Source organism: Lonchura striata, chromosome 8, assembly GCF_050655825.1.
Source record: "Lonchura striata isolate lonStrDom1 chromosome 8, ASM5065582v1, whole genome shotgun sequence".
Lineage (NCBI taxonomy): Eukaryota > Metazoa > Chordata > Aves > Passeriformes > Estrildidae > Lonchura > Lonchura striata.
This window is the reverse complement of record NC_140710.1, coordinates 26,579,246-26,605,572: the sequence shown is the minus strand read 5'-3', so window position 1 is coordinate 26,605,572 and position 26,327 is coordinate 26,579,246. Positions and strand designations below refer to the sequence as shown.

General features: G+C 39.6%; 1 protein-coding gene across 2 annotated transcripts in view; it reads left to right on the top strand.

Annotated features, from left to right (window-relative positions):
* The window catches only part of BRINP3 (BMP/retinoic acid inducible neural specific 3), a 204,954-nt gene extending 182,168 nt beyond the window's left edge, over window positions 1-22,786 (top strand). For both annotated transcript variants that reach the window (XM_085586627.1, XM_085586628.1), the window contains exon 8: window positions 21,309-22,786. In XM_085586627.1, the coding sequence (XP_085442753.1) occupies window positions 21,309-22,425 (1,117 nt within the window). In that variant the 3' untranslated portion in view covers window positions 22,426-22,786. The remainder of the gene's footprint in view (window positions 1-21,308) is intronic.
* The last annotated feature ends 3,541 nt before the right edge of the window (window positions 22,787-26,327 follow it).

Here is a 26,327-nt window from a genome sequence, read left to right as displayed (position 1 = left end):
GGTACCTCACAAAACCCTTGAGCAGCAGTTTCTGTCTTGCTGAGTCCAGCCCATGGTTTAATGAGTCTTGCCACTGGTATTTGTTGGACATTAAGTGATTTTTTATTTCTTCTACTGACCATCTGCTGCATATTCTGACTACTCCTCTATGTACATCCACATTTGGATATAACATCAACTGTGTGGGAGAGAAAACATTTTACTTGTGGATTAAGAGATGAGCAAAAGTCCATAAAAGCCAGAATCCTCAGCTTGAAATGATAGAAGTAGAGAAACAGGTTTCCAGCCATGAATATTTAAAAGGAAGTCTATACAGAATATCTGCATCTGGGTTTCCAAGTGTTGCTGCAACTTAGGGTTGGATTAACTTCAAAGACAAAAATAGACCCTCTGTCTGTGAAAGGCAGAATTTCTCTGCACTGAATAGAGATTAGTGTCCTGACACAGAGCAGTGAAGCTTTATAAAGAGGGTTTCTACACGAGGCACCTGTGAATCTTGGCTAATAATGACTCCAGAGCCTGTTTCTTCTTTTTTATCTGAATAGCAGACAGTCATCTGGTTATAGAGCTCTATAGACAAATTCAGATGAATGGTGCCATGCATTTGTGAAATCCATGACATTGCAAGGCTCACAATCTACAGGATCACACATCTCACCCAAACTTTCAAATTTATTTTACAAAAAACATATTTAATCTGTTTCACCTTTGAAGTTTGCAAGAGCATTCACTATGTTCTTGTTACCCTGTGTATGACAGTGAAAGTGGAATGGAACTGACATCCTGTGTCTTTGAAATTCACAAAATTTCTATGCAATTCCTGGTTTAAATATCTAACCCTAATAGTAAACACAACCAGAAATTCCTTTGCAGATCATAATCCCGAATAACTGAGATAAAATATACAACACTGCACGCACAAAATCATATTCATGTTTACCTGTGATAAAAGATTTGAAGAACTCCTTCTTTAACAAAAGTATGCAATTTCCCTTCAGAATTGTCAAGTAAATACTTCAAAACTTCTTGAGTATATAAGTTAAATTGCACAGAAGTTTGCCTGTTAAAAAAATACATACATACATACATACATACATACATATATATATATATATATATATATATATATATATTTTTTTTTTTTTTTTTTTTTTTTTTTTTTATAAAATTGCCCTGACTCTTGGTTTCTGCTTTTACTCTCTGAGAAGCTTCATTGTAGGGGGCTGCATCACAGATTGATCCCTTTGAGTCACAGAATTTCCCACACTTTGGAAGAAAAGGCTGGTTCACAAAATTTCCAAGGGTCTGAGCTGAGGCGTTGCCTTGATGATTCAGTAGAAAATTGGATTTGCAACTATTAGATAAAAAAGTAGCAACCAGATAAAAAACAGAAACCAGTTGTTTCCTCTCTTCTTGACCTTGTCATATTGAATCCTGGAATCATGGAATGGTTTGGGTTGGAAAGGACCTAAAGCCCATCCACTGCCACCCCCTGCCATGGGCTGGGACACCTTCCAATAGCCCAGGCTGTTCCAAGCCCATCCAACTTGGTCTTGGACAATTCCAGGGATGCAGGGGCAGCCACAGCTTCTCTGGGCATCCTGTGCCATGGCCTCACTACCCTCACAGGAAAGGATTTTTTCCCAATGTCTAATCTAATTATTATTCTTTTTTTTTTTTTTTTTAAGATCTAAACTCAGTTGATCACTCACCATTCAAATCCAACCATCCCATGAATTCTTTCAGTTCCACGAAAGAATGAGCAGTTCTAAGTATCACTTAATTTCACTCTTAGGTCTGCAAGCTCCCACAGGCCCTAAGGAGAATTTAATGTCTTTATTGGCAATATCAGTCTAGCATGAATTCATGCTTGTGAACCCCAAATAATCTCATCTCTTCTACCCATAATGATATGGGTTTGCCATGTACTTTTATTTGTGCTCAGTAGCCTCATGGGAAAGTACAGATCCTAAATCAGTTCAGATAATCCATAAAGAAACAGAATTATTGAACTACTTTTGGGTTTTTCTTAAGTGTTTAACATGTTATATTCAGGTCTGGAGGCTGTCACAGTGCTGAGGTTTCATTTGCTCACCTAGAGTTTTTGGCTGCTCTGCATATGTTGTTGACATCAGAAGGTGCTGAATTACCATTTCCACTGGAGGAAAGGAAAAGATTGAGTGCTTAATTTCTTGAGAAGATAGCTTTTAAAATGCAGTTAGGGTGTGCAACTGCCAGTACTAAGGCACCTGAATGGCAGCAACACTTTGCATACCTTTAAGCTGTAAAGTAAAACTGAGTGTGATTAATGGGATGGCTTTGCACATAACAGCACAGCTGGGGATTATGTTATTTTATATTCATCTTCCAAACTCCCATAAAAGTGGATTATTGTAGCATAGCACTTGTGAATAGCTACATGATGACTGGAGTCTTAACAGCTCCCGTGTTCTTACAAAAGGAAATGTACTGCCTAGAAGCTCAGTCCTCCTCTGTGGAATTCACCCTTCAAGGAGGATGAGGAATATAAAGAAGCCTGGAAGGCTGTTTGGGGGACATTTAGGTCATCATAAAAATATGGGAAGAGGTGTAAATACCTGGCTGAAGAGCATGAAGAGGTATTTGCTGAGCTCCTGTGGCCCAGGTGGGCTGTGCAGGGCTGATGGGCATGGCTGGGGCTGGGCACTGGTGACCTGAGCACCAGAGTTACAGCTGGCACTGTTCCCTGAGCCCCAAAGCCATGATGAGAGTGGGAAAAAGGTTTCAGGAAGAACATCTGAGCCTGAAGATGTGCCCCAGAGTCTCCTGGTAGTGCATCCATGTTGGGAGCTACACAAGCTCTTTCTTAGATGACCTGAGCAGTGAGAGAGAGGTTAGAGGTACAGAAGTTATGTAGATACAGAGGAGAAATATATTAATAGAGCTGTGAACAGCTCTGCATAAAAGGGTATTTGACTTATGGTTCTCATTGCCCACTAATTACAAGATAAAAATTTGCAGCCATCTAAAGTATGCTGAAACCCAGCTGGAATTGGAATTGCTGCCATGTGTCATGTGAAAACCCTATCACAAAGGAAGATTTTTTTAATGGGCTGTTGGCATCAGCTGGAAGATGCCCACTGATCTCATGGCATAAGAATCAAGGTTCTCCTTTATGGTGACTCTCTAAATTAAAATGCTTTTTCATCAAAAAAATCAATTTTCCTTGATTCATAGTCTTTGATTCTATTACTTGTGACCAGTTGAGTCACAAAAGAGAAATTTCTCATTGCTTAAGTTTTTCCCCATTCCTTTTTGCTGTTATTTGTGAGACAATATAAATGTATCAGTAGTTAAATATTAATACTTTAATTTAATTAATTTTAACTGTATCTATATCTAAAAGAATTCAGGTTGATTCTGCAGCAGGAGCTGTATTGATCTGCAGAAAATCTTGCTCTCAGTCTGTCAAATAACAAAGAGATACAGTACAAAGAATATTAACCATAAATAATTTAAAAATGTCTAAAGTTTCTTTTCACAAATAAAATTTAATGAGTAAGATTCTAGCTATTAAAAAATTAGTTTTAATAGAATAATAGTACCCATTAACTTCACTTTTCTGTACTCTGTGTACTTCAGAATGTATGTTAAGGACCAGACCAGCTGCTGACATGGCCTCAGTACCAAGTTCCTTGTAATAATTTTTATTTTGTCATGGATATGTTACACTTTTAGTGAGTGTATAAGAGAAAATATTAACTGTATTTTAACCACTCCCCTTAATTTTCTGTGAAAAATCTCCCTTTTTTCATCTGTTTATTTCTAAGCATATGGTATTGCACACATTTACGAGGCAATGATGGTACTTAACTAAAGCTAAACACTGAACTATTTTCCATACTGCCATTTCTGTGCTCCTTAAGTTCTTAAAAGGATAGATCCCACTAGGAGAAGCATAAATTTAATAAGAAATACTTAGCAGGTCAGCAAGAAATGAATAATAACAGGTGACATTGCTTTGCCTCAAAACAAGTAGGAATAATGCAAATATACCAACCTTAGCAAAACCCTTTGAATGATAAATAATGTAAATGCATATTAACATATTGTGGTCCATGGTTAAAACATATTCTGATTCTTTATGCTTTTAAGAATGTGTTGAAATAATAGTTGGGGCTTTTTTTCAGGAACCTTTAGGGTTTTTTTTAAAGTAAAATATGAAAAAAAAAAAGATTCAAAGGGAAAATAGTTCTGTAAATGCTGAAACTATCAAGTCCTGTTTCCCTATAAATTATCCTCTCATTGCTGAATTCCCATCTGAATCTATGGATTATTTGGGCTCACATTGCAAATTAACAATTTACCCAGTCTATGGACTATCTTACTATTTTCATAAAACATGGAGAAACTCAATGTTCTTGATAGTTCTGAATTATCCTTTCCAAATTTTTTAGATATTACCTGGACATTTCCAGATCATGTTGGCAGAAATAGCATAGGAATAGTAGGCAGCACTGCAGACAATACTACTAAATAAACCTTTTCCCCCTCAGAATCCAAGTGGGAACACAGGCAACATTAAACCAAAACAAGCCAAACAAGGGTTCCTTTGGGGTCCCAAATAAGAACTTAAATGGCAGTGAGATTATTGGAAGTCTCAGAACCAGAAACCAAATTAAGAGGGTTTATCCTCAGTGAGTATCTCCTTTTTGCCTACACATTTGAGAAATTCTCTGTGCTCATATACACCCACATTTTTTTCCTAAAATTCCCTCAATTTCAAATAATTTATGAACATCTATTTGCTGATTTTTGCTTTTGCTTTAAGATATCTCTTAATTATCAGCACCATCCTCATGGATGGATTCTCTCATATGAGCTTTTCCAGCTTTTGAAGGACATCAAAGAGGTGTGAGTTTGACCAGCAGTTATTTGTAGATTTAAGAGTAAATTAATGGATAGTAAATGAAGAGCAAATGTATCTCCACATGAGTCCAGAGTGACTGGAACAGTGCTACAGCAAAACTACTCATCTCTGCAAATTCCTGGATATTGAAAGGAAGAATCCATCAAAATCAGACTCAAAAACAGTTAATAGGGACTGCAAAAGACCACTTGACTAAAAAACAAGCTAAGAAACCATCATATCCAAGAAAATAAACTGTAAGTTTGAAGAAACAGATGAAATTGACAAAGTGCCTCACAAAGAAGAGAATGTAGGAGTAGAATCTTAAGCATCTTTTTCTTTAATATTTGTATTAAATACTCATCAGGGTAAGGTTTGGCAAGTCAGAAATGTGAGAATTATTTTGCCTATCTATGGTAAGTTCTCCAAAGTAACAAACAGAAGTTCCCCCCACTATATACTTAGTGATCTTGTGGAAAATTGCAAATTTAGCAACAGATGGCAGGAAATGGAATTTGCTGTCTTATCAGGACAATAAAGCTGAAAACAGCTGGGTTAAACTTGTTACAAAGGGAAAAAAATATAGCAAAAGAAAATAGGGCAGATACTCTGCTTCACATTTATAGATTCTATTAAGTACAATCTGTTTTTAATTGGAGAGGGCTCCCTGAGCCTGAAAATGTAGTGCCTCAGAAAGTATTTGCAAGTTATTGTCATGCAGAACATGAGTGCTGCTCATGCACTAAATTAGATTCACTGCTCAGTGACTCCACGGCTGTAGCAGCAAACCAGGAGAATCAGGAGTGGTGTCTGGAGCAGCATCTCCACCAATCCCTCACCTTGCACTGGAGCCCGAGGAGAGAAGCTGATTTTTCTACAGCTCAGCTCAGTCACTGCTGCTCAAAGCTTCTGGAAATGTCACACACAGGTGACTGGTGCCTCCAGTGTGGCTCAGCACACACTGGAATGGGCTGGAAGTCTCTGACAACTGAACTGAGACGTGGGAAATTCATGAGCAATTTTCAGTGTAAGAGAATGAAAGGACAAATAAATGAGAGACTCCTGGTACCTGCACAGAATACAGGGGTAGCCTGGTTTTAGGGGTCAGCCCAAATATTTGCACTTCTAAACTTTGCAGGATTTCTCTTCTCTTTGGTCTTGTTGCTGGTATTTGATGAGGAAAGGGGAAGGGGAAGGGGAAGGAGAAAGAAGGAGAAAGAAGGAGAAAGAAGGAGAAGGAGAAGGAGAAGGAGAAGGAGAAGGAGAAGGAGAAGGAGAAGGAGAAGGAGAAGGAGAAGGAGAAGGAGAAGGAGAAGGAGAAGGAGAAGGAGAAGGAGAAGGAGAAGGAGAAGGAGAAGGAGAAGGAGAAGGAGAAGGAGAAGAAGAAGGAGAAGAAGAAGGGAAGGGAAGGGAAGGGAAGGGAAGGGAAGGGAAGGGAAGGGAAGGGAAGGGAAGGGAAGGGAAGGGAAGGGAAGGGAAGGGAAGGGAAGGGAAGGGAAGGGAAGGTATAATGGAGTGCTAGTTCTGAGTTGACAGTGATGTCACCTCATATGATCCTTTTGGGTCTCTTTGTCCTTGGCATTATGTCCTTCGTGGGCAGAAAGTCTCATCCATCAATCACTTCTGAGAAAGATCTCTGTTCAAGGAGGAAAATAATTGCAGCTATGTCCACTATGAGCCAGTCACTGGCAAAAGAAGGAAAAGTCATGTTTTATCCATTCCCATCTATTTGATGTGGGGACAACATGCTGCTTCCACTGTCCTCCCAAATAAGGGAGCTGCTCCCTAACTGCTCTGGGTCTGGAACTAGAATAAGGCAATCCCAGCACAATGTATATTATGTATTTCCCTCAATATTTGCTGAATTTGCCTAGAAAAAAGTTTGTATACCATCTTTCATGTATTAGTAATAAATCTCCCTGTGATATTTAGAGGAAAACCTGGCCAGTGTTATGTACAAGGTGTTCATAATTAGCAGTTGATTTATGGAAAATATTGCTCCTCTGTGCTCCAAAGAGATCATAAATAAAGAAAAATAAATAAATTAGTACTTTTAGAAAACAAAATAAGCAACCCCCCAAAACAGAAATAAAAATTAGTCAAGAAGAAAAATTTTAAAAAATGCTTTCCAACATGAAAAGAAATGTATTTTTACTGAAGAATAGTATGAGAGTTGAGAAAGGTTATTTTTCTTTTGGCTGCCACAAAGCCAGGTTTCTGCAGCAGACTTTTGCACTTTTGGTCATGTTCTCTTAACTTTGTGTCCGTTTTATCTGTAGTTCAGTGGCTCTGTCTCTAAGCTGAAGTTCCTGTCTCCACATCATGATCCATGCTTTAGGGAAGATCACAGGAATTAGCTCTGTGGGGTCTCCTGGCAGAATTCAGCTGATTTTACAGCTCCCCTCCTTCTGTTCTGTACGTGAGGACTGGGCTTGGCTTTGGGATTGCCTGAGATTTGAGGGTGAGGGATTATGCCTGGGCACTACAGATGTTTTGCAGTCCATCTAATGGGTTCACGTTTAGGGGTTTGTGTCTCACATGCTAAACAGCATTACCTGAAAGCATGCTCAGGTTTTTCATGGTGCAAACCATAAAAGATGAAAATATAAACTGAATTAAAGAGGCTGAAGTTGAAAAGGTCTGTGAAACAACCTCAACAACCATGCTCAACTTCACCAGAATATTTTAAGTAGAAGAATCAATCAAATTGCAGATCAGTAAAAAAACAATTACTCCCTTGGCAAGACAATGAGACTTTCTCCCACAGCAACCCTATCTTCTTCTTTATAATGGTTATTTTTATCCTAATATCATCCTCAGATAGAAGATGGGAAATCATTGAGATCCTCAACCTGCAGGATTTAGTAGGATGCATTAAAGGTTATGTCAGGACAATTCAAATTTTCTCCCCCATCACATTTGTTTCATGCTGGGAAACTAAAATCTTTGAGTACCCAACAAACCTTTATTTCTGGAGCTGAGGGTAGAGCTATTTCATTCAAGAGTTCAAGTGCCCATTTGTGGATGGGGAGTCTATGCAGCAATTCAGTCCCGTGTGACAAAATAATAATTGAATGTGTTCCCATAGAAACTAAAGACAGCCAGTGAAAACTGCTGTAGAGTACTAAAAGAATCCAGTCAAGTTTTATTTGAGTAAATAAGGATCACTGGCAATATACTGCTGGTTACAAGGACAGGTGGTACTCTTGAAATTACTTTTAAAATTACATCATTGAGCAGTAGCTCCTGTGGTTTCTCACAGAGATAGAGGCTGGTATTAAAAATATTAGGATTATGTAAGTGATTGGTCAGGAATGCTCTCAAACTAAAGGGGTCCTTTTTAATACTGCCATAATTTTTTTTGTAGCAAGCCCATAGTGAGGTGAATTAGATAGATTAAAGGAGCAATAGGCATTCAGATAATAGTAATACTTGACAGAACTATATTGCAACAAACAGCACTGATTATAAGACATGTAAAACCAATATTAGTTTGTTCTCCTTGTATCTTGGACAGTTTGGGGCTTGGAGAAAGAGTGTTTGACTCTTAAGAGTAAATTTCAAAATCCAAGAAAGGATTTGAGCAGAGCCAATTTTTCTCTGGCTTTCTGGGGATGTTGATCCTGGCCTTGTGAAAAACACTGGATTGTGTGTGGATTTGGGTTCCTCAGTCCTTTTGGCATTGGAGATGGATGGTGTGGCAGGGGCAGTGCAATTACTCACCAAGGTGAGAGTGTTTGTGCTGCAGCCCTGTTTACCTGCCTGTGACAAACCCTCTTACCTTTGCTGTCCATCAGGAGCACCACAAATAGCTGCAGCTTGGGAAGAGGGAAAAGTCACCAACGATTGGATGGAAGTGCAGGCTGAAAGAGATCCCACCAAAATCTGCAAACTGTAATATAAATGCTGAGCCATCTTATCCACTAGAATCCATGTAAAAGATACTTCCAAACCCCATGTGTTGGACAAACAGGACAAATCATGGGTGATATGTTTGCCTGAGGACATCAGTGCTATTTTTGTGGCTATTCCTTGTTATTCAGTGGTGCTCAGCAGGAAATCTGCATGACAGAGGGGCTGTTAAAGATCCAGACTTGCATTCCAGCTCCTGGCTCTGCAATTATCCCCCTCCAGTCCTCACCATCCCTCACTGCAGCTCTAACACCCCTGTGAGCACATCCTGCAGCCCATTTCTATTTATTTTGCCTGGTTTGCACTTAGATTGGGATCTCTTCAAGGCAAAGGCTCTTGAGGCAGGTTGGTTTTTCCAATGTGGATCATATCTTCAGGCTTTTGTTGTCACTTCTACTACAAATGCAATATAATTTGCAGTATCAAGAATGGATGGAATCTTTTTGGGGACATTTTGGTGGTGCTTTTGCTCCAGTAATTAAACAATTATAAACTAGCACTATGCCATCCTTTGTGTTTCATGACCTCATTCACAATCTCAAAATTTAACCAACCTTCATGAGCTTCAAGAGCTTAAAATGCAAAGACACAGAACTACAGGTGGTGTAAAATTCTGTACAAAGTGGAAGAGAAAATGAGCTCTTTGCCACTTCTCTAGCTTCAGTAAAAAATTCAATTTTATCTCTTCATCATTCATTTGCATTAATTAGTAGCATCACCATTCCCCTCATATCACCATGACCCTTGTTCCCTTGGTCCATTTAGAGCCCTTGAATGTGTGTTTGGGAGGACTTCTTTTTCAGAGGATTTTTGTAGCTTTGCTTTTTTATTTTCCCCAGGTGGAAGCATCTGGTCTTTCTACAAGGGACAGATAAACTTTTCTGAGAGTGCCTAGGGTATTAAGGAGGAATGTTTTGAATATATGTATATATATATATATATATATATATATAGGTATGTATGTATGTATGTATGTACATATCTGTGTGTGTCTGTGCACATATATATATATATATATATATGTATTTATATAAAGCTAGAGACCTTGTTAATGATAGAATTCCTCCAGAGCCTTTAGTGTCCCACTGTGATTACAATCCAAGATTCTTGGAATGACTCTGTTGAGAATGCTAAATATGCCTTAAAACACATCCCTTTGTAGGCTCTGAAATGTTGTACATCACTTGTCAGAAAAACGGATTCTCTAACAGATCTTTTTTTCTTCTCCTGCAAGGAAATCTTGTCTGCTCCAATCCACTTTTGGTTATTGATGTGAACACTTAGGAATTATTTGTGAAAGACAAAGTCTTTAAATTAATTCCTTCTGTAGCAGCCTGTTAGTTTTACTTAGGAGGAATTCAAAGTGGACCAACATTTTGGGTGCTTTGTTAGCTTTTTTGGTTGGTTTTTTTTTTGATGGGCTGGTATGTGTGTTTTTAATTATATTCCCTTAAATAAAAATTTCAAGGTGTCAAGGAAGCTGTTCTGCATGGGCAGATTTTCTTTCCACCCTTGAATATCATGGCATTTAAAGGCATGCAATAGCAATAGGGGATGAGCTCATCAGAAGGAGATTACCTATGTAGAAAAACAGCATTTCAGGAGTAACATGGCCTTTCTTTGCAATAAGAGTTGTCACTGCTTCAGGGTATGATTCAGAGTTCCTCTAGTGCTGCAGATCACAATTCCATATCTTCCAAGGTGGGATTTTGGCCTTTCACTCTGTTATCTACACTAATTTTTCTATTATGCAGATTAACATGTAGAAAACTGGGGGGTTTTTTACCCTTTCTATCACCTTCTATGCATTTCAGACTGTGGGTTTGATTGCTTAAGGTAGGCAATAATGTTCTAGGAGATACAATCACTTAATATTTGTTATAAGCATTATTGCAAGTCTGTCTCCTAATTGATATTATGACATGCAACATTTGCCCATTTATTTTAACACTTTCTCTGTTTATGACTGTTACACAAGTGACATATTATTACAAGTATTATACATTTTTAAGTGAAGTAAAATATGTGTTGCTTTAAACAGCAGGATCCAACTTTTCTAGACAGCCTTTAGTTTTCTTTCAGAAATTTATTTGAACATACCATGGCAGAAAACCAAACCTCTCTTCTGCCTGTGTATCTGCCTTCTTTTGTGTCTGCATTAAAATTTTAAGGATTTGCTCAAAATTATAGCGATTTTCAGTTATGACAAAATTAGAGAAAAAAAGCACAGTGATCTCACAATCTTATTTGGTTTATTTTGTTTAATGATATGACAAGTGAGGTATGAATACAGAACTGAGTTTTGTATTTAATTAAGACCATTACTCTTGTCTGGGATATTCTTGCTTTGCTGTAATCCTTCTGGTTCTGCACAATGGAAGAAAATGACAGATTGTTGCTGTTTATATTACAGTAGCTTTTAGGGATAACTACATTTATAATCCAAATAGGAAACAGCAGGGAAAAAATAAGGCTCATTATCAAAAGAAAGAGCAAGTGACTGGTCCATAGTCATCATCATACAGAAATAAACCAGGACTAAAAGCAGATTTTTCCCTAGCTCCACATTCATATCTGCCACAAAGTTTGCAGAGGCAGATTTTAATTTATTTATTTATTTGTTTATTTTATTTTATTTTATTTGATTTTATTTTATTTTATTTTATTTTATTTTATTTTATTTTATTTTATTTTATTTTATTTCAGTTATTTGTACCTGGGGATAAGGACGCCTGAAATGGGACTAACGGTCTTGTCTCAAAATCAGTGGGAAAATGTGATGGTCTTGTATCAGCTTCACAGATGTAATCATGGACTTGACTCTCTGCTACTGGTTGTTAATGAGGCTCTGAATTTACGTGGAATAATGAGGTTTAATTCCAGAAAGTCTGGAATTGATGGCTGCTTTTTCTGGTGCTAACTCTCTTTTCATATCCGGATTTACCCCTTACCATGAATAAAACTTTGGATGCTGTTGGCAGCAGTGGGAATTTTGTGGGTCTGTTATGGTTCAGTAACCCTACCAATTGCCCTTTTGCTTGATTTTTGATTATCCTACAATTTATTGAAAGGCTTTAGCTCAGAAATTATCTCCAGTCTCTAAACTTTCTATTTTACTCCTGTTTTGAAGAAAATACTCCAAAAATGTGGGTGCTGCTTTCTCCTACCTGAAGTACAGTGTTAAAACACACAGCATTCTGTTCATATCTTCAATAGACTTTTGTCATCTGCTGCATTATATAAAAAGAGCTTTCAGTCAAGGCTACTTTTTTATTAATTCTAGAATTTCTACTGCCTACTAGAGCTTCTGGTACATCTTGTTATTGTTGCAGTACAGTTCACACAAACAACTTAGACTATTATTTTGCATTTGGCCTCAAGATCTTGACATGGGAATCCAGTTGGTCTTAGTAGCTGCTTCCTCCTAGAGATTAAATACTGAAATTAGGTTTATGCCAGCTATAAATATATATATTAAAATTCAAAGAAACCCCTGAATTAGCTACATTTACACTTCCATCTTAAATTATTCAGTGAAAGGAATTTTCATTTCAAAATCCTATTTCATTTTTCTCCTTTTCCCAAGTCAGGGTGTTCCTTCACTTCTTTCTTTTTTGCCTCTACTTTTTGGTCTGCTGAACACAGAGCAAAGAGCTGCCCTTGCTCTACATTAATGTGAGCATCTTTTGGGGCTAATAAATCCAGCTGGGAGGGAAAGGCTGGCAGAAATGCAGGGAAAATACACTGGGCAGCATCAATACAGAGTGAGACATGAGTGGAATATGAAATATGTAGAGAGACTTTTAAAGCAGCCCTGTAGTGAGGGGACAGAAGGCAGTGGTTTTAAAATAAGAGAAGGTAGATTTAGACTGGGCAGAAAGAAAAATTCCTTTTAGGAAGAGGGTGGGGAGGCATAGGGTGCCCAGAGAAGCTGTGGCTGGCCCTGGATCCCTGGAAATGTTTTCCTTCACTCATGATAAAGATGGTTACATTGCAGTAAATTTGGTTGTTACTTTTCTAATGCCCTAAAGGGTTTTATTAACCTGAGTGTCACAGAGGCATCTAGTTAACCCTTATAATAACTTCATTATTTTTTTTACTTTTATACTTTAACATACATCTGGAAAATTCCACCTAAAATTCCACAAAATGAGTGGCTAATCTGTGAACCAAGGTCAGTTTTTCACAGATCCAACACTACAAACACAAGCACACACAGACATTGACATTGGCTATGAGAAGCACACATGGGTTGGCTGGTTTGGAGGTTTTTGGTTGGAGTATTTTGGTGGGGTTTTGTGCATGTGTGTGGCAAGTTTCTTCCTCCTTTACATGGAAACTCTTAATTTTCCCAACAGCTCTGATTCCTTTTGTTCTACAATTTACTCCATTAATTAATTTTCTGTATGTTTCCTCTGCCCCTGCTGCACTTTGGATCATTACTTAGTAAAAGCTTTCAAAGCTTGTCTCTGTTTTGTCTCTCTTTACATAACTATTTGGTGCTACAAAGCAGTTTGATTCCCAATTAAAAATACCACAATGGTCATTATGATTAGGGCTGTGTCAAAAGAGTTCTGGATATACTATCTTAATTTTTTTTCTTAATAATTATTCTTTTGGGGGTGTGTGTGGCAGAAATGTTTCATATTAGAAAAATTTTACAGTGAGACTTTTAACTACATCAATGTAGTTAAAACTACAAAGCTTTGTAAATCAATTCATAACAGACAAGCTATAAATATCATCTGAAATATTGTATATTTTAGTGCCAAAATGTTGTTTAGCTTGAAATATTGTGAAACCCATGGCAGTTTTGTCTATGAGATGCAAAAAGTTTCAACCACTTAATGTAGGGGCTTAATTCCTGTACTTCTCATAATATAAAGACTGTGAGGAATTTAAAAGGAAGAACATGTATTATTGATTTTGTACCAGCCCTGAGTGGCCCAGGAAACAGCTGCAGAGTGGTGACATGAGGGCTAGGGAATCTGGAAAGACTCTTCTTAAATGTGATTATCAGGGAAAACAAGGTATTTTGGCTCCATAATTTAAAGCAGATTCAGTTTAGACTGTGAACAGCCCCAGCAACATAATCCAGCATCATGCTCCAGGTTCAGCCAGTCACCACAGAATATCATCACACTGAGACACATTTCTTTAGTTACTGCATCCACTTCAATGCTGGGAGCAATTTCAGCATATGAAGACAACATTTCCATTAAAATTCCATAGCTAATTAATATCTTTTCTGTGTATGCTAACAGGCATCCCTTAGGTAGAGGTTTCTCTTTCCTTTGCATATATTTAGAAAAGTATCATAGTCCTTCCCTACTTTACACTACTTTTTGTGTTCACCATGGCCCACATAGTCCAGACCGTTGGATCAGCCTAAAAATTCCTGGCTCAGGTAGAGCAGCAGTGAAGCTGTGAGAGGTGAATTCAGAGCAGCTGCACCCTCCCCTTTGCCATCTTTGGCAGTGGGATTTGCAGTGTCACCGAGAGTCTCACTGCCATGCCTGTAACATGAGCCACAGGAAAATGATTTCAGGCACATTTATCTCAGTGGTGGGTAATTTTGTGAGGCTGAATAAAGTAAAAACATTCAATCTTCTAATGACAGAGGGATCGAGGCCATTCTCAGCAGGTTTGCAGGTGACACCAAGCTGAGGGAGCAGTGACAGCCCTGGAGGACAGGGTGGCAGGCAGAGGGACCTGGAGAAGCTCCAGACGTGGCCCACGGGAGCCCCAGGAGGTTTTAACAAGACCTGCTCAGGGCAGCCCCTGGGCTCAATCCAGCCTGGGGAGCAGCAGAGGGAGCAGCCCTGGGAGAAGGATTTGGGGGTGCTGGGGGTGAGACTGGAGCTGCCCCAGCCCTGAACCCCCTGCCCTGGGCTGAGCCCCAGCGTGGGCAGCAGGGGAGGGGGATTCTGCCCCTGTGCCCCGTGCTCAGCTGAGACCCCACCTGCAGAGCTGCCCCAGCACAGGAGGAGCTGGAGCTGCTGGAGAGAGCCCAGGGGAGGCACAGCATGGTCAGAGGGATGGAGCAGCTCTGCTGGGAGGAGAGGATGGGAGAGATGGGATTGTTCTCCTGGAGAGGAAGAGCTTTAGGGTGACCTCACTGTACCTGAAGGGAGCCCAGAGGAAAGAAAGAGGGAGACTGCTTACAAGGGATGGAGTGACAGGACAAGGGGGAATGGCTTTCCACTGCCAGAGGACAGGCTAGATTAAATTTTAGGAAGGAATTGCTCCCTGTGAGTGTGGTGAGGCCCTGGCACAGGGTGCTCAGAGAAGCTGTGGCTGTTCCTGGATACCTGGCAGTGTCCAAGGACAGGCTGGACAGGGCTTGGATCTCCCTGGAACAGTGGAAGGTGTCCCTGCCATGGCAGGGGATGGGACTGGACTTTAAGCTATTCCCCAGCCCAAACCATTCCGTGGTTCTGTGCTTCTATGATCACTCACTGCTCTTCTGGCTGCTGTGCAGTTGGTAGTTTTACCCTGATTCCTAGAAGAAAACAACATTCTCATAAAGACCACTATCAAATTAAGCAGCCATTGCTGTTGTTTTGAATCACAGCACAGAAACAAAGTGCTTGGAGTCTGATGTGTCCTTCCCAAGATGTAAATCCACCTGATCCAGAGTAGGACGTTGTAGAAATGTCTGAAAGTGCATTTGGTGCTGATGTTGCTGTCTCACAGATTTATACTGGACTTGGCCTCCAAAGAAGGGGAGAGTAGGTAATGGGTATTTTACTGCCTCTCCACTTCTTGTTAAATTGTCTTCATTTTTTTACTTAGCATCTGCCTCACTGAGTACTCATCATCTGCTACTGAGCCATCTGATGTACAACAGATGTTAAGCACTTAGTGAGGCAGAGAAGGAGGTAAAAGTGTCATATCATGATTAAATACTTGCTCCAGCTATTCTATTGGGTGACCATAGTGTTTTGCTTTTACATTTAATATTACAGTGTACCAAACAGGAATAGGCACATGGATTGGAATAAGCTTGCAACTGCTCTAGTAAAAATAATCCTGTTATTAACTAAAGTTTTTTTAGAGTAAGAAAAAAATTTCCAAGTTATTTTAAATGCACTTCAGAATTATGATTTATATCTGTCATTAAGATTCTCATCAGAAACTTAGCTGGTGTTAATTGCTGCATTAACTTCCCTAGTATTATCATATGTTTTTACCATGCTTGTGCAAAAGTGATATTATCTGGCAGGCTTTCTTTCCCCTGCAAGCATTCCAGCTGAAAGCTGGTGCAGATTATGGGGCAGCAGATTTAACCACAGGAGTCTCTTCATGCTGCAACAGTGGTCTGAACTTGTAGCAGAGTAGGAAATGAGTAGAATTTGGAGCTGAAGTTGTAATTGGAGCAGAATTAGTTAACAATCTGCTTCCAAAAAAATTTTAAGAACTGAGAAAATTTGTGGAATGTTGTTGTGCACCTCTAGGTATTTTTAAACTGACATATTTGATCAGACATGGAAGAATAAGGAGGGAGGAATTATTCTTATTATTATTATTAATAAGGAGGGAGGAACTGTTCTTCCCTGAGAGGTGTGATTTGTGTGAGCAGGAACTCTTTACAGCCAATGGTGAGATTCAAACCCCAGAATAATGGACACCAGTTTTGGGGTCTTAACTAAAAGGCAGGAGTTTGGGATTTGGAAGGGTTACTTGGCTCACTGCTCACAAATCAGAGCAGTGGTTATCTTATAGAGACAACAGGTCTTCTACTAACAGGACAATCAATATTCATGTTTTCAGATAAATGTTGTCCAGATTTAGCACTTCTTTTGTACTTTTGTGCTGGTTTAAAAACGTTGATTTCAATGACTTGAAAAATAAATAATAATAAATAAACAAAAGAAGTTTAAAAAAATTCCAAACAATTTCTAGGAAGGTGTAATTCATTATATAATTTGACAAGTATCCTGTGTTTACCAAATATAATATTTAATTACACTAAAAATTGTTTTACTGCTACAGCAAAGTGTTGATTTCAAGTGTGTCAGTCACCAGAAAATAGCTTTTGATTATAAATTATCACATAACTTTGCAGGATGAGGAAGACACAGGTATTTCAAGCATTCCATTTTTATTTGAAGCTCACTGGAGTGGCTAAGACTATTCTTGCTGGTTTCACTAGGTTTGGAAGCTGGTTCTACCCCCAGGGTTCGGAAAACTAACTCATCAGGCCAGCATGTGCAATTTCCCAAATCAAATAATAATATTTTATTGTTAAAAGAGTAATTGAAGAGCTCTTTCAAGCCTCGCTGAGGGCACGTGTGGTCATGCTGCTTTCTCCAGTTGGTGCTGAGTGATAAAGTTCTGGAATGGTCTGCCTGGGGAGGTGGTGGAGTCACCATCCCTGGATGTGTTTAAACAAAGCCTGGATGTGGCACTGGGTGCCAGGGTTTAGTTGAGGTGCTGGGGCTGGGTTGGATTTGATCATCTTGAAGGTCTCTTCCAACCCAGTGATTCTGTGAATTCTGTGAATTCAGGGAGGCTTCTGTCGCACTACGACATGAAATAACTCACACATTCATGATAGATCAAAAGAGGGGATAAAGATCAAAAAGAGGAAGTTTATTTTCTGACTTTGTAATATATAGAATTCCAAAAGTGGCAGTGGATTGGAGGATGAAATTGCCACCTCTCCAACCACACTGGTCAAACCAACAGTCCATCACTTCTCTCTTCCCACAAAGAAGAATGCAGAACAATCATTAGTTACATGAACAGTGTGTGAGAACTCTAGGAGAAATATGTAAACATCAGAATGCATAGGAAACTTTCAGAAGAACTTTCAAACTTTTAAAAGAACAGGGTGACAGGCTTCATCCATTTCCTTCTATCTCATGGTGTTTAAGATTCTGACAGTGTCCCTCTCACTGTCCTCTCCTCTCACCCCTGCCCTGGAGAGCCTGATCAGTGCATTGCTTGTTCAGTAGTGAAGTTTTAGTTCTGTAGTCATCTTTCTGTGGGGAGTGCAACTGTTCCCCTTCTACCTGATTTCTCCAAGGAGTCTCTGTCCATCCACCACACCTCTGTGATATCGAGGAGGTCACAGTACTGGAAATGTGTCCAAATGTTCCTTTCCCTACATCCGTGTCCAGGCACAGAGAAGGGTCCCTAGGTGCACCACTCTCTGCACAGAATGAATCACACAATCACAGAATGATTTGGGTTGGAAAGGTCCTTGAAGATCATCCAGTTCCAAATGGATGATGCAGTTCCAAACCACACTGGAAAGCCTCTCTCCCTGGATACTTTATTTCCCAGCCTCCATTAGAGCTGCAGCCCCAAGCTAGCGATGTTTGAAACCTTTGTCACAGGGTTAGCAAGCTGGCACCTGAGCTGTCACCTCTCACCTTCTCTAAAACCACCTTGTGGCAGCAAATTTCTTCCTCTCTCAGGATTTTCATAGAGGTGCACAGAGAGAAATGAAAGAGAAAACTATTTCTGCTCCTTGTTTTTCCTATGTGGAATGTGTTTGGAGAATTGTTTACCTGGGGTGATTCCTTGATTGGATTCTGGTGAGGATTGTTTGAGCCTGATGGTCAATCCAACCCACCTGGAGCTGGATTCTCAAGAGAGGGTCACAAGTTGTGTTAGAGATATAGAGTTAGAGAAAGTAATATGTGGTTTTAGTATCTTCCTTTATATAGTATATTAATGTATTTTAGCATAGTTATAATAAAGAAATCATTCAGCCTTCTGAATTGAATCAGACATTATCATTTCTTCCCATTGGGTTCACCTGCATTTACAATCCCCCCTCTGTCCCCAGCTGCCACCGTCCTGGAGGGGCTGTGGCAGCCTGGGCTGCAGCAGCTGTTCAGCCAGGTGGTGACCTGCAGGACACATCTGCTCCCAGTCAATCCTCTCCCTTGGCTGCAGGGTCCAGAACTTATCTGATCATGAATCTCTAGGAGAAAAATGATTTTGTAATGACTTGCCAGTGTGAATTTACCCAATTAAGGACGAGTGGCTTACATAAAGTAGGTATCACCCACATTTTATGTACTTTCACATAATTTTATTAATTTGCTCTACTGAAAGCAATAAATTTACAAAGAGTAACAATATTCCTGAATGACTAATTTTAAAACAAGCAGTTAAATAAGGAAGTAGTTTTATTTTTTTTTAATAGACTGTATTTGTTAAATAATCAAAGAAAAGTATTAAGCAGATTCTTCTTGAAATCTCTCTGTTTAAACTCAGGTAAAAAGAAATCAAAGTAAGACAATAATATTGGAATGTTATTGTTTTGAACTTCATTGGAATAAGGAGATAACCTCCTTCCCTTTAAAGTTGTTGACCTCTTTGCAACTGCTAATCATCAAAGACATAGCAGTTTAAATAAGCTAGATAATACTAAGTTACAAACAGCATAACTAAGTTATAGAAAGAAAATTACTTAATTTTGCAGTTTGTAATTTCATGCAGATTTTTAAACTGCTGCATGTATTCCCTAACAGTTCCTGGTCTGTGTAAAAAGAGCTTTTCTATAAATGTGATCTGGAAATGAATTCCTAAATGCATAATAAAACTTTTCAAAGGCATGGACTTCTGTTCCCAACAGAAGTGGAGGAGGATGCTACAAGTCACAGTTACAAACCCAGTAGCCATGTAATTGCACATGGTAGTAACAATACCAGCAGAAAACTTGGATATTAAAATGCAAATAATACAGCCTTGAAATCTGCCCAGTTTTCTGTCCAGTGTGATAAAGCACAAGGTCGCAACTTTATGAAGGCTACTGTGAATCAAATGGCATTAACCAAAGAGTTAAAGTAAACAAACCAGACTTTTATATCTTACCTCCAGCAGCTTTTGGGACTCCGCATCAATTCTTAAAATAGCACAGAGAAGCACAAAGGATTAGGGAGAAGCTGCAAAGAGAGGCCTTTGGAGGTTGGTTTCCCTCCCTTGGGAGGAATCTGCTCTGTTTTTGTTGCTGTGGTGCCCATGGGGTTATAGCAGTGAACAGGAGAGTTCAGCCCAAAATGGGCACCAGGGTCACACACACCTGGTCTGGCTGGGACAGCTCCAGATCTGCAGGCTGCTGTCAAAACAACCCAGACAAAACACACAGCAGCTTTCCATTCCACCTGGGACAGCTTCAAGGTCTTCTCAGTTCTGGGGTAACTTTTATTTTGTGACATTGACCTTGCCTGCAGAATGGACATTGTGATTTGTAATTAGGAAACAGAGGAATACTCACCCAGAATATTTTTGCTTAATGCTGACTTTCAAATAAGCACCAAGAAGAATAATGATGAGGTATGTTCATGTTGTGCATGTTATTATACTTACTTATGCTTCTAGAAAATACTTAGAGCTTTAGGTATGTAAACCTCCAACCGGAGCAACCGAGATTCCTGCCCTACAAAAGGGAAAAATAGAAAGATTTAAAAAGTCACCAGAGTATATTTTTACTGAATTTTATTTTCAAGTTTCTAAAATATCAGAATTTGAGATGCCATGGATTTCTCCTTGAGGCAAATTCAGATGTGACTTTAAAGTCAGTCAGGAGTAAATGAGGGTCTTGCATTTTCTCTTCAAAACAATGTAATGAAAGGGGAAGAAACTGTACAACCATCATCATTCATGTGGCAACAACAGATCTGATTGCAGCAGACAGAACAAGTCCTTAAACTGTGCATTACTGAGAATAATAGGAGTTGAAAAATGCAAAGATCATTTTTCTGACTATTTCCATGTAGCTTTGCTCTTCCCATAGTCTTTCTTCTAGTGGATGTGCCTCATCAGCCTAAACTGTTGGTTTCAGTATGCTTTCCCAGTGTGATGCAGGACTTTAATGGTTCCTCCTAGTGAAACCAAAATGAGATGACAAGAAGAACATTAAAGTGATCTTTTAATTTTGTCCCTAAAGATGAAAAGTAAACACAACAAGCTCATGCACTCATGCATGGCTTCCTGTAGAGATTCTGCAGTGCTGGAAGTCATCTAAAGAATCTCTTTGGGTGGGGGGTAGGCACCTATTGCTATTCTAGGAAAGAATTTTGTATCACTGTCTGTAAATCAATGCACCTCCAGCTAGTAAAAATAAAATAAATCTTCATAACTGAATAGAGGGACAGTAGAATTGTAGACACTTAGATACACACTAAACACTTTGGTCAAATAGAGCACATAAAAATAATCTCAACTGCGTAGGATTTCAAGATGTTAATCTGAAGACAGTTACAGAAAATGGCTCTTTGTCAGGCTGCCTTGACAGAGACACAGAGAAAGCAAATACCTGAAATAGATGTTCCTGTCATGCCTGTGGGTTATAAGAAAACTTTTCTTTTGTGATTTTGCATTGTTAAGAGGCAATTTATACCTGTAACTATCTGACAGCAGATGCTATCGTGCCTTAACCTGACACTAAAACCAGCTTTATTTTTCTCTTTCTGATAAAACACAACAAAGTCGTATTTGCTGCGTGCAGACCTCTCTTTGTTAAAAACAAGTTCTTTCCACGCTGCAGGTCTTCCAACTACTGGCTCAACCGCATCCAGTCCTTCCTCTACTGCAACGAGAACGGGCTCCTGGGCAGCTTTTCGGAGGAGACCCACACGTGCACCTGCCCCAACGACCAGGTGGCCTGCCACGGCTTCCTGCCCTGCACGCTGGGCGACGGCCCCGCCTGCCTGAGCTGCGCCCCCGACAACCGCACGCGCTGCGGCAGCTGCAACGCCGGCTACATGCTGAGCCAGGGGCTCTGCAAGCCCGAGGTGGCCGACTCCACCGAGCACTACATCGGCTTCGAGACGGACCTGCAGGACCTGGAGATGAAGTATTTGCTGCAGAAGACGGACCGGAGGATCGAGGTCCACGCCATCTTCATCAGCAATGACATGCGCCTCAACAGCTGGTTCGACCCCTCGTGGCGCAAGCGGATGCTCCTGACTCTTAAGAGCAACAAGTACAAGTCCAGCCTGGTCCATATGATACTGGGCCTCTCTCTGCAAATTTGCCTGACCAAGAACAGCACCTTAGAGCCCGTCCTTGCTGTTTATATCAACCCTTTTGGGGGCAGCCACTCTGAGAGCTGGTTTATGCCTGTGAATGAAAATAATTTCCCGGACTGGGAGCGGACTAAACTGGACTTGCCCCTTCAGTGCTATAACTGGACGCTGACTCTGGGCAACAAGTGGAAGACATTTTTTGAAACCGTGCACATCTATTTGAGGAGTAGAATAAAGTCAAATGGTCCAAATGGCAACGAGAGCATCTACTACGAACCCCTGGAATTTATTGATCCCTCAAGAAATCTGGGCTACATGAAAATCAACAACATCCAAGTGTTTGGCTACAGCATGCACTTCGACCCAGAAGCAATTCGAGACTTGATTTTGCAGCTGGACTACCCCTACACTCAGGGCTCACAGGACTCAGCACTTTTGCAGCTGTTGGAGATTCGGGATCGTGTAAATAAACTCTCTCCACCCGGCCAACGTCGTCTGGACCTCTTCTCTTGCTTGCTCCGTCATAGACTCAAACTGTCTACCAGTGAAGTGGTGAGGATCCAATCTGCTTTGCAGGCCTTTAATGCCAAATTGCCAAACACAGTGGATTATGACACAACCAAATTATGTAGTTAACCATAAATGTGAAGCACAACGCAAAACTTTGAAGGAGTTTTTACAGTGCTTTTGTGGAACAGTTTATGTTTGGAAGAGTAAATTTAAATTGTCTTTTCAATATCTGTCTTATATCAGTCAATACTGTTGGATGGCAATTTACACACATGAACTTGCTGACAATGAATATATTATACCTGCAGTTTTGGTTTATGAATGAAATAAATACTGACACCAGTCTAGAAGACATTCTACTTTTTACAATAAATTTCATTTGTAATTTTATATGTTCCGTGGCAATGCTTTTGTGCATTACATCCTCTAGAGGGAACATAGAAGGAGACCAATAAAATTTTGTAGCTGAACAGTTATTACAAAGAAACGCTGTGGGATTCTTTTTTCTTACACAAAAGTAGTAACTTTCGTACACTTTTGTGTGTGTTGAACTCAGGAGGGGTAGGAAAATAGAAGAGATTGACACCAGATTTTAAGAGAAACTGTCAAAAAGTCAAAACCATAGGATATTTTAATTTTAGGATGTGGATCTAGGAGTTCATGCCGGACTGAAGTGACCACTGTAGCGATGCTCCACATGAGGCTTGTCCTTTCCAAGGTGCTCAGTGTGACACCCAGACATCAGAGTGATTTTAGGAGTGTTTTAGGGTGGGCAGGAGGTTGGAGCTGTGGGATACACAGCAGTGCAAAGCTGCATTAACTCTACAGGAGACAGGTGAGAGGCTGTCTGCAAATGACCAAAATGCTTTTCAAAAGTCTCCCCCTGATCCTTTGCTCTGCATATTTACCAGAAGAATCAAGAATATGTACACATTGCCTCCTCCCAAATATTCAGAATTCTCTGTTTTGAAGTGCTCACCCAAATACAGCCATGATGCTTAGATTCAAATTAATGTTAAAAATTTCCCTGCCAATGCAAATCTTTAGTAGATGGGTGCTTTTTCCATTCTTTTCAGTGCAAGAATTTTCAGGTTTTTTTAAAAATCCCCTTTGAAAGATACAAGAAATCCAGTTTATAAAGCTGACAGTGCAAGTCATTAATTAAGCATTATCAATTACTGAAATTAATTAAATGTGAATGTCTGTGGATCAGAATCAGGTTCTTTGCCATTTGACACATCCCAGCAGAAAAAAGCACATCTGAGACAGCAGAACCTGGGACTCACAAGAAGATTTTGCTGCCTTTTGCAAGAGAACAGAACAAATGGTTGGATTGTCAGAAGTCCCCATTAGTTAATGCAGGATAAAATGAAGGAAATTGATACAAAATGGTTTAGTAGTACTTCCTTACATTCATTCTAAATCTGTGCCACAGATTTAAAAGTCAATTTGTATATTTTAAATGGGAAAGAATTATATAAAGAACAGGCAAGCACAAAAAGCAAAAACCCCCATTTCATTCATACACAATTTTAATTCAGCTGGACTCCAATGAAATTCACTTTCTTCATTTCAAGTTGTTGTATTACTATGTCATTTGAATTTAGCCTAATCTAAGACACACTCCTCACTTCCAGCAAGACCCCAGCAGCACAGGGGAGAAAACACCTTGTAAGTGAATGTAGGCAAGAAAAAATACAAGGACAGAAACTCTTCACGAAGCCCACTGCCAAGGGAAATCTTTTCCTTAGTGATTCCTGTCTCTCCTTTCTGCTTTCCTGTTTCACTGCCACCATTTGGACAATTCCTCAGATCTTTTATACTAAGAAGTCACTCAGAAGTAAAATTAGTGATTTTTTTTCCCCTGTTTTTTAGAGCCTTTTTTTTTTTTTGGGGGGGGGGGGTGGGTTAGTGTTTTTTTTTTGTTTGTTTGTTTGTTTTGGGTTTTTTTATGTTGTTGTTGCTGGAGGAATTAACCTCTGGATGAATTCCTGTTTGTCTTCAACTTACAGCTTTCATTTGCTGATAAATAATGCATCTCAACCCCTCTTCTATGTGTCTAGATTTTGGCTAGCTCTTGCATTAGTAAGATCTTTCCAGTTAAAATTCTCAGTATTCCAGTTTTCATCTTCAAGTCTTTCTTTTGCTCTTTTGTTATGTCTTTGGCAACTATTATAACTTGCAAAATTAGATAGTTGGCTTTTACTACTCAGTACCTTGTGTAGTCTTTTCAATCAAGTGAAGGACTCTAATGTTATAAAATGAACAAAAAGTAAAGATAAATGTCCTCTTCTGCTCATAGGAAGTAAAAGTTATGATAAAGAGTGGGGCAGTGATTAAGCATTTGCTTCCCTTCACAAAGGAAAAATACCAATTGTCACAGTAAATGATCTGAGGGGTTTTCTTCCCCACCTTTCATCCTCCTTCTTAAGATTTTCCCCCTCTCTGACCATGGTTTTTTTCTTGGCTGAGTTGGGGTTTTTTTTACATATCTTTCTCTGATGAGATTTAAAGTTCTTCACTGTGCACAACTGTATCTGTAATAAAAGATACAGATCAGAAGAAGCCCCAGAAGTGGGATATAATTTAATGATTACACATCACATTAATTGTGTTGGATTGGAGTAGTGGAAACCTCCTGCCATTGCTCACCAGCTTTGTGCCAGATTTTGTAGCCCACTAGTCATGGACTAGTTTTGCATTTTGGAACCTGTAGGCTCATGGAATAGGGAGAGTTTCTATTTTACCAGAACTGGATTCTATAAAGATAAGGAAAAAATATAAGGAAAAACCCTTCACAAGTATATATGGAGGAAAAAAAGGCACAGTTTTATCAGCGTCTCAAACAGGAGACAATAATATTTCCCTTTTCACATTTTTTTCTAATTGAAAACTTTCTGTGTTCTCAAAAAAGGAGTTTAGGATGGTTTTTTTTAGAAAAAGATGTCTTTGGATGAGTCAAATCAGCAAACAGCTTGATCCATGAAAGTTTTGTAATAAGATACGGACACAAGGGTGGAGAAGAAAGAACTGTGAACTCATTTCCATTTGAGCATTGCAGATGGAAAAAAAAAAAAAAAAAAACACAGAAAGGATGGTAATAGAGAATCGCAGAACCATGGAAATCCAGACTTGTTTGGGCTGGGAGGGACCTCAAAGCCCATTTGGTGCCACCCTCTCCCATGGGCAGGGGCACCTTCCACTAGCCCAAGTTTCTCCAAGCCCTGTCCAGCCTGGCCTTGGACACTTCCAGGGATCCAGGGCAGCCACAGCTTCTCTGGGCACCCTGTGTCAGGGCTTGCCCACCCTCATAGAGAAGAATTTCTTCCCAATATCCCATCTAAATGTACACTTCTTCTGTTTAAAGCCATTTGCCCTTGTCCTGTGACTGCCTGTGTACTGTATCCATGGAATGGCATGGTGGCATCTTAGGACAATATTCAGAACAAATTCCAGTGGCTACATGGAGTCACTGGATGGAGGCTGCAAGTGGGAGAACAATAACCAGGTAGTTGCTAATTAGAACACAGGCATCATCTTGCTTAAGTGAAGGCCTCTCTGATAAAGAACTCTTCTAACACTATTTTCCAAGCAAATCCAATTCAGATCATGTCTGAAGTGTGGGAGCCAAGTTTATGTCTATAAATTCTATTGTGGGAAGAGACTGCAGTAAGGATGGCCCCCCTTATCACTATTTGGGAGCCAGAATTAGGTTTTCCAGACTGATATAAGTCTCTGGGTGAGAAAATTCAGAATACAGAGGCTGAATTGAATCATATTCAAACGTAGTGAGCATGAATGAACTCTCATTTCTCTCATTGCTTGCTGAAAAAAATATAGGCAGGAAGAAAATGTGTCCATATTCTAGTAGCTGAAGATAGAGAGAGGTGTAGTCACATTTCAGGGTCTTTCTTCCCAAAGTTTGAGGGAGAGCCTTTGTTTCCAAAGATGTGCATATGCTGGCTGCATTTCTTGTGAAAGTGCTTATTGGGCAGACACCTCAAATCAGCAAAGAGGCAAAAGCCAAA